Consider the following 14,672-nt stretch of genomic DNA (forward strand, 5'->3'; position numbering starts at 1 on the left):
TCAAAAGTTAAACACGCACGTACTTTGAAATGGTTAAAACAATTCAGCGCGCACGTTCGCTTCTGTAGAAGTTTGGAAAACACACAGGAGGCAGATTTGGTTTGAAAAGTGGAATTTGCATTTATTGAACCTTTGATTGAAATACACATTAGGTTGGCCCCGTCATAATAAGATGCATGAAATCATCTGCAACAAAAGAAAAAAAGCAAAACAAAAAACAAAAAAAAGAGAGAAGGCCTGCGTACGTACATTGTACATCACCATCAGTGGCTCTGAGTACATGCACTGATCTCCATACACATTTGGACAGGCAGCACACAGAAATCAAGATTTCTCTTTTAAGCTTTGGATCAAATTGTTGCTGCTGCAGTGATCACAAATTAATATTTACAGCTGTAGCAGTTTTGTTCTCCCACGTGAGAAAATAGTGCATTAGCGGTCACATATTTAAGGAGTCTGCACCTCCTGAAATCCCAGTTATTACACTGCACCGACCCAGGGTGTAGAAGTGAACGATTAATACCTTACAGTACTGGTAAGTATTGATATGATGGTGTGTACTGGGAAGAAGCACTGATCTTTATTGGATCTTCAGCTACAAACTAGTGTTTCACCATTTGATTTTTAAATATATATGTATACATACACACACACACACACACATACAGTTAGACAGTGTTGAGATTGTGTGTATGGTTACAGGAACCTCCCATCATTCTTATGAGTGAATAAGTGACAAACAGTAAACACGTATATAAAGGTCATACATGTATAACTCTGTACATTATTTGCTGTGAACAACACTTAAAGCACTTTATGTTTTTCCAGCATCTTTCCAAAGCTCTTCCACTCACTTCTTTTTAACTCCGTCCAGCACTTTCGGTACTCCTCCTTTCCTCCGTTCATTAAACCTGCACCATCACGCATGTTCTGAAGCAGACAGGATAAACTTAGCGCCACTTAGAGATCGAAGGCAAATTAAAAAGAAAAAAAGAAGAAAAAAGAAAAAAAGAAAAAAGGCGTGCCTTCGGTTTCCGTAGCTGTGTGGCGATGGTGTGCATGCACCAACGCTGACAAAACGGCCTCACACAAACCTGTCGTCACCTTTTTAGAACTCACATTCACCTTTTTGTTTACTTTCTCGTCATGGAGGTAAAGTCAAGGAAAAACTTGAGGGTGTAACATCACTTGCTGACCCTAATTTTGCTTCAACATGACAAGAAGTACATTCGGCGGATAGTTCTGATAGTAGCGTCCTGGCTTGCAAACAACAACAATCCACCAGACCCTGCACAATCAACATTAAAAATCAACATTCAAATAACCAGCTGTTTGTACCGTCGACATAAAAGCTCAGAGCCAAAACGAGAAATCACTTCAGAACAACAACAAAAAAAAGTCGGCGAGGACGGACCACCATCAGCCAGCTCCCTGCGAGGGTTTGATTACGACTGATGACGTCCACCCAGGCGAGCGTTGAACACAAAAAAACAAAACAAAAAAAAGAAATGTAACAATGAGGATTGTTTTGTACAAAATGATACACATTCAGCAACAGTAAATACAGAAAAAACTACAACAAACTCACAAGAGGAATGACAGTAAACACATCAGCTGATGGGCTGCATCACCTCTGAGGGTTACCCACATGTTTCTAAAGACACGTTCACTTCAATATCCTGCTGTAATGATTGTAAACACGTTATTTTTAAACATCAAATTTTCTTTAATATTCAGTCGCATGGAGCTCAGGTAAAAGGTACCAAAACAAACTTTGATTAAACTCCCTGTTGAGGCTTCAGGGACATCGAGGTGTCGAATACTGCCGTTTTAGAGTCAACTCATCGCACATGGACTCCTGTAAAGGAGGTTTTTTCAACAGGAATGCTATGAAAGGCAGAATTTTAACATAAAACATGATCTTTTCCCAAACCTGCAGTGCAAAATAGGAAGATCGCAAACGTGACATGAAACATTATGTCCTGGATTATGCATGACCCCTAAAAGCTCTTTTAACGTGACTTTAAATTGAGTCACTAGGAACACAACGGCAGCATTTGAGAGGATGTGAACCCCCAAAAAACAAAACAAACAAACAAACAAAAAAAAAAAAAGAGTCATTTCTAAATCTTTCCTCAAATGAATTTTCTGGCCTGTTTTCTGTCTTCTGACTCATGAAAAAGTGCAGTTTCTTCCCCCAAACGCTGTCACAACACAATCCAGTGGAAATTAATGACCCTTCCCATCAAAGTATGCTCAGTAGATTGCAAGATTGTTGCTGGAAATACAGTACTGTCACATTTAAAGCACATGATTATAGCTCAGAGTGAAACTTTGACGACTTGGTATTGGATATGAATGGTTGAGGTAATACATTTATCAGCATTTAGTGTCACGGATACAATCAACCAACGCCCATTAACTTTCACATCACTCCATTCTTTTCCTTCATCTCCAGTCTCCGCCCTTCATACAGGTAGTGTTTTACTTCTAAATGAGACCCTCTTTACCAGAAATAAAGTGTAAACAAACAAACAAATCAGTGCACTATACACAGAGGATCAAATACCAAATAATTTAAATCTGTATTTACATTAAAAAAAAAACAAAAAGGCATAAAGTGAGGTTGAAATGGTTAGTGCTAATGATGCTTGTTACACCTCTGCTCTATCTTTCAGGTAGTACCGTTTTTACCATCTGCTATATGCTTCAGGTGGATGGTTAGCGTCTGTGTCTACTTCATGCTACTGGTGAAACTGGACTGGACCTGGATTATATTTAGCCTACCTAAGGTTGAGTGTCTGCACATGAGAGAAGTAGACTGAAGGAACCGACTCGTCATAACACACGATGCTCTGCTACGGTGCTGTGAGTGGAAAAAAACACCAAAACAAAACAAAAAACACGAGGCGTTCAGGTGCAGACGTTCCACGATCTAGTAAGCAGCATGCTCGTAAATGTGTATCTAAATATTCTCTTTTCTGATCGATGGCAGCGTTTTGTACAGCGAAGCAGCAGCGTCTCAGAGGACGACCTCGAGTGTGGAGCTAATGCTTTCCCTCCTCCCCAGTGTTCTTAAAAAAATATGCTGCAGGTGCAAAGTGTTTGATCTGGCGTTGAGCTTTAAGTGTGTAGTTGGACCAAACCGAGCTGCAAACAGCCTCTCCTCCTCGGGCCGCTTTCTGCCTCCCGGATTCCACCTCCTGTCTCCGGTTTAGCCGAGCAGGGAGCTGCGTCTTGATAGGTCCACGTTGCTGGCGCTTAGCCCCCTGCTGTCTGAGAGTCCAGAGTTGGCATCCTGCAGGCAGATCAGGTCGTGTTAGTATTTGGGTTGGGAAACGCTGTGCATATTCTGTCAGGTAACAGACAATCACCTGGACTCGGTATTTAATTCAAAAGATAGAATTTCCTGAGTGAAATCGCAGCTGTGAGGGATAAAGTACCTGTGTGGTTTCCTCAGTGCTCTTATTCAGGAAGTTAAGGGAGCTGGCTCTCTTCATTCTGTACAGAAACACACCAGTGAACTCAAACCAAAAACTTCAGATCAGTAATTAGTTAAAGACAGAAAGTGTTTTTACAAAACAGTGATCTGAGTAATATTTAGGAATAGAGAAGGCAGAGAACCCATCATGGTTCCCGGGCACTTAAGGCTTCATCATGGATCTTATTTACAAGGTCATGCAACCTTCATCCTCAATTGTAAAAGTTATACTCAATTATACAGCCACTGGACACTTTATTAGGTACACCGTTATAGTACCAGGTTGGACCCCCATTCTCTCTCAGAGCTGCTTCAACTCTTCATGGCACAGATTCAACCACGTGCTGGAAACATTACTCATTACTTCTTCATGTTGACACAACAGCATCACACAGTTGCTGCAGATTTGTTGCCTGCACATTCGTTATGAGAATCGTCCTGTGCTTCAACGTCCTGTGTGTTCAAAGATGTTTGTATTTTGTTGTAATGAGTGGTTATTTGAGTAACTGTTGCCTCCCTATCAGATTTTCTGCGTATTCTCCTCTAACCTCTAACATCAACCACAGATTTTCACCCAGAGAACTGCTGCTCACCGGGTATTTTCTCTTTCTCACAGCATTTTCTGTAAACTTTATAGACGTTTGTGTGGGAAAGTCTCAGATCGCTTAAATCACCTTTCTTCCTCCCTCTGATGCTCAGTTTGAGCTTCAGCAGGTCATCTTAACCATGTCTCCATGCCTAAATGCTTTGAGTTGCCACCAAGTGATTTACTGATATTTGAGATTGCAGGCAGGAACAAGTATTGTACCTAATATTTTGGCTGGTGAGTGCATGTTTTAGTTTTGAACAGTGTTATAAATGGTCTGAATTTTTTTATGGTGTACTTTTAGCTTTGGGAACTAAAGTGCGAATGTAATTTGTACTGCTGAGAAGACAAACTGAAGTAACCATCACTACAGCTGCAGTAGTCTTACCCTGGGTTGCGGGGTTCTTGAGGTCCGCTGCCCTGCAGCTTCTTCACCAGCATTTCGCTGCCCTGCAGCTTCTTCACCAGCATTTCGCTGCTCCTTTTCAGAGCATCACGAATCTTACCGAAGGAGCCGCTGCGGCGCAGAGACCCGTTACCATCCTGAGACGTGCAACAGTAAAACATTAGAAAAACACCTCCTTTGAGGCACGCCAGAACAGACACACAGACAAGGATTTCTACAGTATTTTACAAAATTATTCACACTGTGGTTACGCTGTAGTCACATCCAGTCAATGTGAACACACACTGCTACTTTATTAGCTTCCAAACTTATGTTACCCCGTTCCACTCAGCCGAGTCGTCGCCCTCGTTCTCCCCTCTCTGTCCACCGGGTCCGTTCATTCCCTCCCTGCTGTGTCGTCTGTCGCTCCCAGAGCCTCCGTCCTTCAGCAGCTCCACCACCTTACTCTGGTTAATGGCATCAATACCCTGAGAGAGGAAAATAAAGACAAGGGTGAAGCAAGGGCCTGAAAAAAAACCCCAGCAGACGCAGCATGTGTTCTTTACTACAATGTGCAAACATTAGCACGGTGACTGATCTTTAAATCACTTTGGCACACAGTTTATGAGCCAATAAATCGTAGCTGGAATGCCTGTTGAACAAATCTGCTCGCTTAACTGAAAAATCCCTGAAAAGAGCCCAGATGACTAATCTAACGGCGGTAATTCAATCGGCCAAAGAGCCGTCGTCGAGAGGGTTCCTATTGTACCTGTTTGCGTGACTTGCTGGCGCACTCCTCCAGTGTTTCTGCGGCCTCCAGTTTGCCCTGGCGACGGTACAAAGCTCCCAAGCTTTTGAGGGTTGTGTTCACTGTTGGGCTATTGAGGAAAAAAGAAATCCAGCTTTTTTTTTTCCTTTAGATCTTTTAAAAGTAACCTAATCCATCAATCAGGGTTAAACAATCAAGTCTTAGACCTTTCCCAAACTGAACCACAAAGCAAACACTCTCTGCTGCTTTCAGAAGTTTACTGTTACACAGTCTGCAAAGTACTGTTTCTCAAACAAAAGGGATGGAAATGCGCCGTTTCTACTATAAAACTGAGAGCATGATGAACCACAGACTGATAAAGTCAGTGGTTTAACTTCTAGTCTTTTGCGGTAAACAGATAGATTTGTAGTGAGCTAGTTCGCTTTGTTTCTCTTCCTTTTTGGTGATGATAGTTTCCCTTTTCTATTCCTCTGTCTTGCCATTTTTCATCCTAGTAGCCCCCCCTTGTAGAAGTTTACAGTTATTTAGGTCACACACATGATCGGACAGTTTAGACTTTGACCTGTTTCCAGTGGATCTAAATGTCTGATTTACCTGTCCACCTTGCAGGCCTTGTACCAGCTCCCATACTCTACATACGGGCCTGAGTCCTTGCGTTTGCCCTGAGAGAAAGAGTGACACAGAGATTAAGATTAAAAGAGTCAGAAAGCAGGAGGAGACAAGTACGAAATGCTGGTCCAATAGGCAGCAAGTTAAAAAAACAAAAATCCTTGTCCTACATTATAGCCACTGTATAACGTGTTGCCTGCCTACCTTGCTCTCTTCTCTTTCCTCAGCGTGCATCCAGATTGGTTTATTGTCATCTGCAACAGACAGAAATATCACATAATTACTTTTTTTTATAAAAGAACATCATGTGTGGGCCACCAAACCCACACTGAAGAGGACTTTAGATGCTTTTTATTGCTCTGCAGTGTTAAAATCATAGTTAAAAATAACCCAATAATTATGAGTGACACTTCAGTCTGCTCTAAAAGCTCAGCTTCAGCCCTTTTTTCCTTCTCTTGGAGTGGATATCCTCTAATATGGCCTGTAATTTGGTCATTTCAGGCACATTTTTCATGGCTGCCCTTCAAAAGCAGTTGCAGTCAAATAAAAGAAAGTTGGGTTAAAAGGGAAATAATGGTTATGATTAAGGAGGAACTGTCTAGAGTCCTGAAATAATAGCATGGATTTGGATTTGAGTTTAAAAAGTATTTTAATTGTCCTGAAAAATAACCAAAATCCTGAAATGACCTATTTTTAGTTTGAGGTAATGCCTCTCTGTCTATGTAAACACATTTGATTTCATGTAAACACACGGCTGTCACTCACCAAACTCATGCAGTGCCAAAATCCAGCTAAGGCCCGCTCTCGTGCTGAGCATGTGAGCACATAAGGGTTTGATAGACTTAGCTGGATAGGCGGGAGGAAACCATCAGCATTAAGCTGCTTTGCGAGCTTCAGTGTAATCCTCTGACCTGCTGAGAACTCAGAGCGATGCGGCCGTCAGGGTGTGGCCAAACCACAGCCTGAATCTAAAAAAAACAAGGCTAACAGGAAGACTTCTGATGTGAATCGAGGCTGACTCGCAGCCTGCTCGTCTCTGCCCGGTCCTGGCACTTTGAGTAACTCTGTGACCAGCAGGATCTGATACAGTCACTTCAGTGTGACTCAGCTGTTTGCCTGTTGGCTCTACTTACTGTTGACAGAGCCAAACTCCTTCTCGTGCGCCCTGGTCAAAATCTCTTTGTACAGAGCTTCAGCGTCTGCAAATTTCCCCTGCTTCAGGTAGCATGTAGCCTAAAGAGAAACAGGAAGCGCAGACAATCCTGATCAGTGAACAGTGTTTCTAAAAATAAATAAAACATCAGGAGAAAAAAAATATAAAGTGAACAGTGAAGAAGCAGAAGACAAATAAGGGTGTTCAAATGACAGACTGTATATAAAAGATGGGCGTAGCCAACATTATATCTTAATTGGTCCCAGAGTGAACCTCCAAGCTGAACGCTACGCTACTGTCCTTTTGACTGACACAGGACACTCATAGGGCAGCAGCTTGTCAATCAAATATAAGCCAAGACCTTCTTTATCCTCCTTTTTGGCTCTAAAGGGAACCATAATATAAAAAATTACTGAATGCAACACGATGTTCAGACTTTAATCCCGTGACTGAGACCAGAAGCTCATCAGGGCAGCGTTTACTACCGTCTTAAATCACGTGAACAGCAGGGGAGTTTTCCCACAGACCGTTACAGAACCAGACACATTTTTACAACCAGAGGAGTCGCCCCCTGCTGGCCATTTTACACCCTGACGCTACACCCATCTTTACAGTCTGAAGTGCAAATTAAGTCCCCACCAGGTTATTTTTGGTTTTGGCCACATTGGGGTCATCAGCTCCCAGCTTGGATTCGTAGATTTCCAGGGCTCGTCCGTAGTAGTACTCCACCTCGTCGTACTTGCCCTGGTTCTGACACAGCAGGGCCAGGTTGTTCAGCTGCTTAGCCACGTCTGGATGATACTTCCCCAGAACCTGGTTACAACAGGGAGACGACCACACATTTGCAACACAAACTACAATCACATGACCACATGGAGACTGTCTGGGTAACTTGTATGCTTATGTCCCCTTTATATGAAACACAAATATGAACAAAACTGAGATTTTACCTTCTCTCTGATCTCCAGTGCTCTCTTGCAGAGAGGTTCAGCCTCCTTGTATTTGCCCCTCTTGCCGTATAACACAGCTAGATTGTTGAGGGTTGCAGCCACAGCTGGGTGGTCCTTCCCAAGTGTCTTCTCCCTGATGGCTAAAGCATCATTCAGAAGATGAGCGGCTTCTTTGTATTTGTTCTGGTCCCTGGAGCACAAAACACAAAGCACGGACCCGTAGCGCTGTGTTCAGAGCCTTTATTTTACAAAGATGAATAGTTTATGAAAAGCATCCACACTCTCAAGCCCCCACCTGTACACCAGAGCCAGGATGTTGAGCATAGTGGCGACGTCCGGATGGTCATGCCCAGACGTCTTCTCCAGGTCCTCCAGGGCTTGCTTGCACAGCGGCACAGCCACCTCGTACCTCCCCTGAGAGGCGTACTGGATCACCAGGTTGTGCAGCGTCCTGAGGCGCGCCGGGATCTCGTAGCCTCCCTGCTGGGCTGCCACCTCTCCACTGGGCTGGGCTGTGACACGAAGCACAGCATGGTTGAGAATAAGCAAAACTACCTACTAGACGTTTTTAAAGCGTTACATGAAGTTCTCAAATGATTGATTTCAGTACTTAACCAATCCATCAGTTTTCAAAAATGGTAAATAAGTTCACTGTCAGATCCAAGCAGAACATGTGGTGGATAAAAAACATGAAGTCAGATCTGCTGTAGTGATCAGCACTCCAGCAGGAAATGGAGGAAGCTTCTGTAACAAGATTTTCTTTTCCTTTATATAATTTGATGATATTCATGTTCTCCAAAAAGTAGATAAAGCCTTTTAAAAGCTATGTGTTGCACTCTCTACCCTCTCTCCTGCTTGTTACACTCTCGCTGCTGCTGAACGCTAACTAGCCATTCAGACTATGGCTGAATGTATATTTCACTGTAAGAGCGAATGAAGGTTCAGCACGTAGCGTGTGGTTAATTTGCAGGGAAGCTAAAGACGCTGCATATACATATACTGCTATATACACAGCTGATTTATCTTTGTATGTGCTTTGTTGAAGAGCTGCTAAAAAACCTATAGCACAGAAGTTGAACTATTTAAATGACTTGCAGTTCAGACTTCAGGGCTACAGGTGCTATACTATTAATATCAAAAATAAAACAATGATTAAAAACTAAAAAACTAAAATAAAATGTCTGCCCACTCTTAACTTAAATGTGTATGCATGCCAGATGTTTCCTCGAAGTGAATAGATCGGACAAGGCGGCTTGTGGTCAGTCATCATTACAGGTGCATGGGTGAACCCTGCACAATGACTGATCACCCAGTGAGCAACCAGTTATCTCTTCCTGTGGTGTACCACATTCGGCACTCTCTCTGTTAAACTGGGACGTGGACAGCCTGTACTGTGAACCGATGATTAACCTCAGCAAATCGTTACATCATAATTCATTCAAACTGTCTTGGTCACATGGGAACCAAAAATAAACAATCCCTGCATAACATGTGTGCCTCTCACACTTATTCTTGTATTAAATGATAGATTTCAGCTTTATGTGAGGCTTCGACTGGCTTATGCACAAGTTCATCAGTAAAATCCCAATGCAGTCATCTTAAATTCAGTCATCCCATTAAGGCCTCTCTGCTGATGTCATACCTGGTCCCTGGTCATCATCATTAGGGAATAAGTCATCCAGGTTATCCTTTGAAGCGTCTCCGCCTCCGCCTGTGCTGCCGCCGGAGCTCTGGTTCTTCTCCTCAGAGGGCGACACGTCATCGTCGAACTTCTTGATCTGGTTCATGAACTCCAGGTGCTTCTTCTCCTCCTCCAGCTGGGCGACGCTCTGCTCACTTCGCTGCAGCTTGTGCTGCGTTCCCGCCAACTCGTCCCGCAGCCACTGGTTCTCCTGGCAGAGGCGGCGCACCTGAGCGCGCAGCTTCTGCTTCTCCGACTCCACGGCGCTCAGGTGGCTGGACAGGGCGATAATCACCTGGTGTAAAAGGAAATTGTAAAAATCCTATTAGATTAACACAAAAAAATATCTGTTTGTTTGTTTGTGCGCCAACTCTGCCTACATGATCAAGAGGTGAACAAACACCTTGGTCCACAGATCAGGTCCACAGATACACATTAGGACCCTGAAGGTTCTTATCTATATCACATATTAAGATGCTGCCTAGCAACAGGTTAGAACGACTTGCAATCAGCATTTATGCACCAATCACACCTTAAAAGGATCATATAATTTTTATTTCAAAACACTCCATTTATATCAACAAAGCTTCTTTCCTGCATGATATATCACAAAGCCATCAGGCCGTGTAGCAACGATCCAAGATGACCTGTTTATTGCCTTTGTAAAAAAAACCCTTAGAAAAGCATCCTATTGTATTAAGTTCACAATAGAGTGTGAACTTCAGTGTACAATTCAGTGTAAATCTCTCACCTGTGCCTCTCCCAGACCCAGCTCAATGGCTTCCAGACTCTTGCGCAGCAGCCCCGACTTCTCTTGTGCAACAGGTGGCTGGGTGCAGTCCAGCAGAGAGTTCAGGAGCTGTGCGTGCTCGCCGCGCAGCGTCTCCAGACCCTGCATGACGGCCTTAGTGTTAAGGACGATCTCATCCTGGCTCAGTCGCTCCAGGGCTTCTTCACGTGGATACACCATGGTGGACATTGCCAGGTTTCACACACACTGTGAGAAAAGGGCAGGAAAACCTAAATCGACTTACATTTCTGATTCATATCCTGCCCTGCTTGACACCCTCAAAACATTAGGTGTTCAGTGTCACCACATCCTGTATCGGTTGCTGACTGAGGTCAGCTGGAGGTGGACACAAGACAGACGGCGGCACAGAACGGAAACGAGGGATGATTAATTTGCGGCGTGAGGACATAATGACACAGCAGATGAGACAAATAGTGGAGTAATATGATATTTTCAAAGGTTTCATTATGACTCAAACCCTAGCAGTGCCAACAGTTCCTCTATCCACCTGCTCATATATGAGAAATACCACACTGGAAACACGTAAGGACATGACGTGGCAAAAACTAAGAAAACAGCAGCAAACAAAAGTAATGAGGAGAACAAAATGAGAAACCCTGACAGCGCGAATGAAGGGACTGTTCCTGAGATTCATTTCCTGCCTGGCATCATCCTGTAAATGATGGAGTTAAAAGAGATGGATGAAAAACAGAAACCATGCAGCACAAGCGTGTCTTGTTATGAACAGAAGGCACGCTGTATAAAAGCTTCCCGTCAGAGCTCTATTCATTTAGACCTGTTTCTCTAAAACGTCAGCCAGGCTGGTGGTCAAATGACGGTTTCTCATTTTATCACTGCATAATGGGGTGAGGGTTACATTAGAGAGAAAGAGTAAAGGTGTCTGTGAGAGGGAATACTGGATGTATAATTAAAGTAAATTTAAAACAAACACAGACCAGCAAATCCAATTAACAGAAGAAGTGATCAGTGAACAAAGCTAACCTTGCGAGGGCGGGGGAACGATTATCACAGCAGCGTTGGATTTAGAGCCAGACAGACCTCTGGATGAACTGTTATTTAAGCTAAGACAAATGTCCCAACATCTGTGACAGCATAACTGAGCAGTTGTAGGTTAGAAATTGGATTTATACATCGTATACAAATAAGTAAAAGAAGCTTAAAAAGCCAGCAAATGGATTAAATTATAGCCTCTGAGAATATTAGACTTTAAACTTGAGTTTCCTTCTCCAATTACATCTTTAACTCTAAAAAATAGGACTTTTTAGTGTAAATTTCCTGCTTTAACCTCAGAAAAATTCTGTTATTTAAGTTGGAATTTTTCTGCCCTTCATAAATTTACATCTTTAATACAAAAAAACACTACCATATTTTTTATTTGTGGGGATTTTTCTAATAAACTAACCACTTTACTCTTAGAACATCCATCTTTTCTTTTTCTTCACATATTCACAGCTCTAACCTTTAGAAAAGTGTATTTTCACTGTAATTTTTATGTTTTTTCCTAATAAATTTACCATTTTTTAAAATTTCAGAATATCAAACTTCTTTCCTGTAACTTTTAATCATACATTTACAACTTTAATCGTAAATAATACTTACACTTTTTAATGTCAATTCACATTTTTATATGATTAAATTTTTCCACTTACATCTGAGAGAATCAAACATCTTTAATCTTTTCCCAAATGTTTCCATTTTTTTCCTTCCTGTAACTAAAATAAATGATGAATATGGACAATTAAGTCATTGCATCAGTCAGCTTAAGTGAAAAAGAAAACAGAGTCCAAAACAAAGGAAAAATATATTTAACTTACAAACATAATATATATCAACTAAAAAGCTGATTCTCTTAAATTTCAAATATCATTACGGGAATAATTTTGCAGCCTAATCAGTTGTAATAACACCTTTTCAGCAATCAGACTGGTAACACAGACCCAGAATATAAACATATATAATAACTATAAAGACACAGCGACCTACGATTGACTAAATTAAAGCTGTTTTATTTTCTTTAACTGATCTCTCACTGCCTAAAGGCAGATCTTTAAATTGACTTCCTGATCTTCTGGGAGCACTGAAAGTAGTGCTGTATGGTCTCTAAATCATTAGTCATGATTAGTCATATCCATGATGAGCCTGGCAGATACACATGTGTGCACTGTGAATCCTTCCAGCCAGGAAAAGAGAAACATTCATGCTGCGTATTGATATTTAGATAACATTTACAAAGTCCAATATCCAAACTGTGGGCCAGTTCTGGCACAGTAAACGGCGAATTTCCCCCTTGAGCATGCGCACTGTCTCCATATTGTCCAGATGTAAGTGAAAGGGTTGCAGCCGCAGCAGGAGGAGAAAGAGGTCGTCAGAGGAGCCAAATGTGCAACATCGTGACTTTCTCTCCCTCCCAGCTTTGATGGAGGAGGCGCACCTGTTCTGTTCTCCTCTCCTGCTCCCTCCCTTCCTCTTTCACCCATCCTCCTCTCCCACCCCCCTCCCATCTTGCCTCATACACTTGACTGCAATGCACCAATATTCACGCTTCCTTTCAAGTCCACCGCTTCACAAATGCAGGAGAGCAGAGCTAACTGTGCGGGCGGACAAACGAGCGGCAGCAGGAAATGAACGCGATCGCACGCCTCTCACGTTTGAATCAAACCCTTCAGAGCCATGAAAAAAGGCAGGAGCCGGTGGATGGCCGAGGCCTAAAGCCGGGGAGGAAGTCAGCAGATCAGTGAAGGTGACCGACAGCAGAGAGCACTGCTCAAAAAGCATAAAGCTACAACACACGATGAACATAAGACCAAATAAATGACTGTCCATCGCTGAAAACGTGTTAATGTGTCTGGTCCCGACATGCAGCCTGTTTGTAAACAGTGCAGGCCCGATCCTCCAAGGTGTTACACAACACAGAGATGCGTATTATTATTATATCCTTATCATCCTCAGCACACGCAGGGATGCACTATTTACAATATGCACACATAATCCCGCAACAAACACCACGTAAAGAGCGACGCTTCATTTCTAGCGACAGATTTCTCGACCTGGCCGTCCGACTGCTACAAATATACCGACAAACTGCCCTCATGCAACATAAACTACAATCTATTCTGACCGTTTAACTGCACCGTAGTGCCGGTATTATTGTTATTTATCCACAGTTTTACCTTCATCGAAGATAAACGCAGCGATTACAGAGCCTCGAACAAAGCGGCAGCACAATGTTGTGATGCTCCAGACAGACCCGCGTCAAGTTTACCAAAACGAACGAGCGTCCGGTGCCGGTTTTTCAAAATAAAACTTCATTTACAGTTAGACAAGTGGCAATGGGAGGATAACGGCATCCAAGGACGACACGGAGAGTGCGCTCTCAACGCTAAGCAATTTGTACTAGTACACGAAAACACGGTCCGCTTGTTTTGCTAAAATTTACTACGCAAAGCAGCCGTTAAATTAAAATTAGCTTTACTTTGAAAACTGCGGGGTGACGAGAGCTGCCGCTAGCACACCTGCTTTGTTAAATTAACACGCCTGCCGTTATTTGTAGATAAACCGAAATAGCTCGCGCACACTACTGAGTTTACTTTAATGCGATTACGACAACAAGTTTAACTGAGCTAAAAGCCGCCTTGGCTAGCTGCTGTTTACGTTTTCCTTCACTTTAACTTACCCAGCTGTCAATTGACAGTAGAGGACGGGGTGGACACTGCTAATATTTAGCAGTATTTATTTTTAACTTAACCTCGGTGTTCACAATATAACCGACTGAACCTTTACTCGGTATAAAACTGATGATTTTGTGGATGTGCTTCAAAATTTGACAGAGAAAACGAAATGGCTGAGTTCCCAGAGACCCCACCAAAGATTGAATAAGCACTAAGATGATTCACGTTCGACATTTTTCAGTCAAGGCGGGGAATACATCATGCGCATGCGTTAAGTCGAGTTGCCGCTCTTAAGACTCCATTTAATATATTAACCTAAATTGACATAGTGTAAATTATTATGCTATTTGCATGGTATTGTGTAGTAACGTTAAGATAAAATTGGAAAATATGTAATAGTAAAATGTTCACTCGGCGACATTGTCTTTATATAGATGATTAGTTACGATACGATCTTTTTAAAAATTAAAAGCAACAACAATACAAACACTTGATATGAATAACGAATTTTTAAAACTCGCAGACTATTCACAAAACAGAAGTTTGGATATAATTCTCTTGGTTTGCTAAAGCTCTTTG

The 14,672-nt window shown here is 42.3% G+C and overlaps 1 protein-coding gene across 2 annotated transcripts; it reads right to left on the reverse strand.

Annotated features, from left to right (window-relative positions):
* Positions 1 to 95: 95 nt before the first annotated feature.
* klc2 (kinesin light chain 2) lies at positions 96 to 14,272 on the reverse strand. 2 transcript variants are annotated; one of them, XM_039609839.1, is made up of 14 exons: positions 14,099 to 14,272; positions 10,366 to 10,611; positions 9,576 to 9,909; positions 8,229 to 8,445; positions 7,934 to 8,123; positions 7,623 to 7,796; positions 6,964 to 7,063; positions 6,035 to 6,084; positions 5,816 to 5,883; positions 5,222 to 5,330; positions 4,791 to 4,940; positions 4,456 to 4,610; positions 3,444 to 3,501; positions 96 to 3,298 (listed from the first exon to the last, which is right to left on the reverse strand). In XM_039609839.1, exons 2-14 carry the CDS (start codon positions 10,591 to 10,593, stop codon positions 3,215 to 3,217), a joined length of 1,917 nt encoding a protein of 638 aa, XP_039465773.1. In that variant the 5' UTR covers positions 10,594 to 10,611; positions 14,099 to 14,272; the 3' UTR covers positions 96 to 3,214. The 2 variants fall into 2 exon arrangements, with proteins under 2 accessions (XP_039465773.1, XP_031588182.1); XM_031732322.2 differs by lacking the exon at positions 14,099 to 14,272 and adding an exon at positions 13,596 to 13,684.
* Between the last annotated feature and the right edge of the window lie 400 nt (positions 14,273 to 14,672).

This window comes from Oreochromis aureus, linkage group 3 (genome assembly GCF_013358895.1).
Source record: "Oreochromis aureus strain Israel breed Guangdong linkage group 3, ZZ_aureus, whole genome shotgun sequence".
In the NCBI taxonomy this organism is placed as follows: Eukaryota; Metazoa; Chordata; class Actinopteri; order Cichliformes; family Cichlidae; genus Oreochromis; species Oreochromis aureus.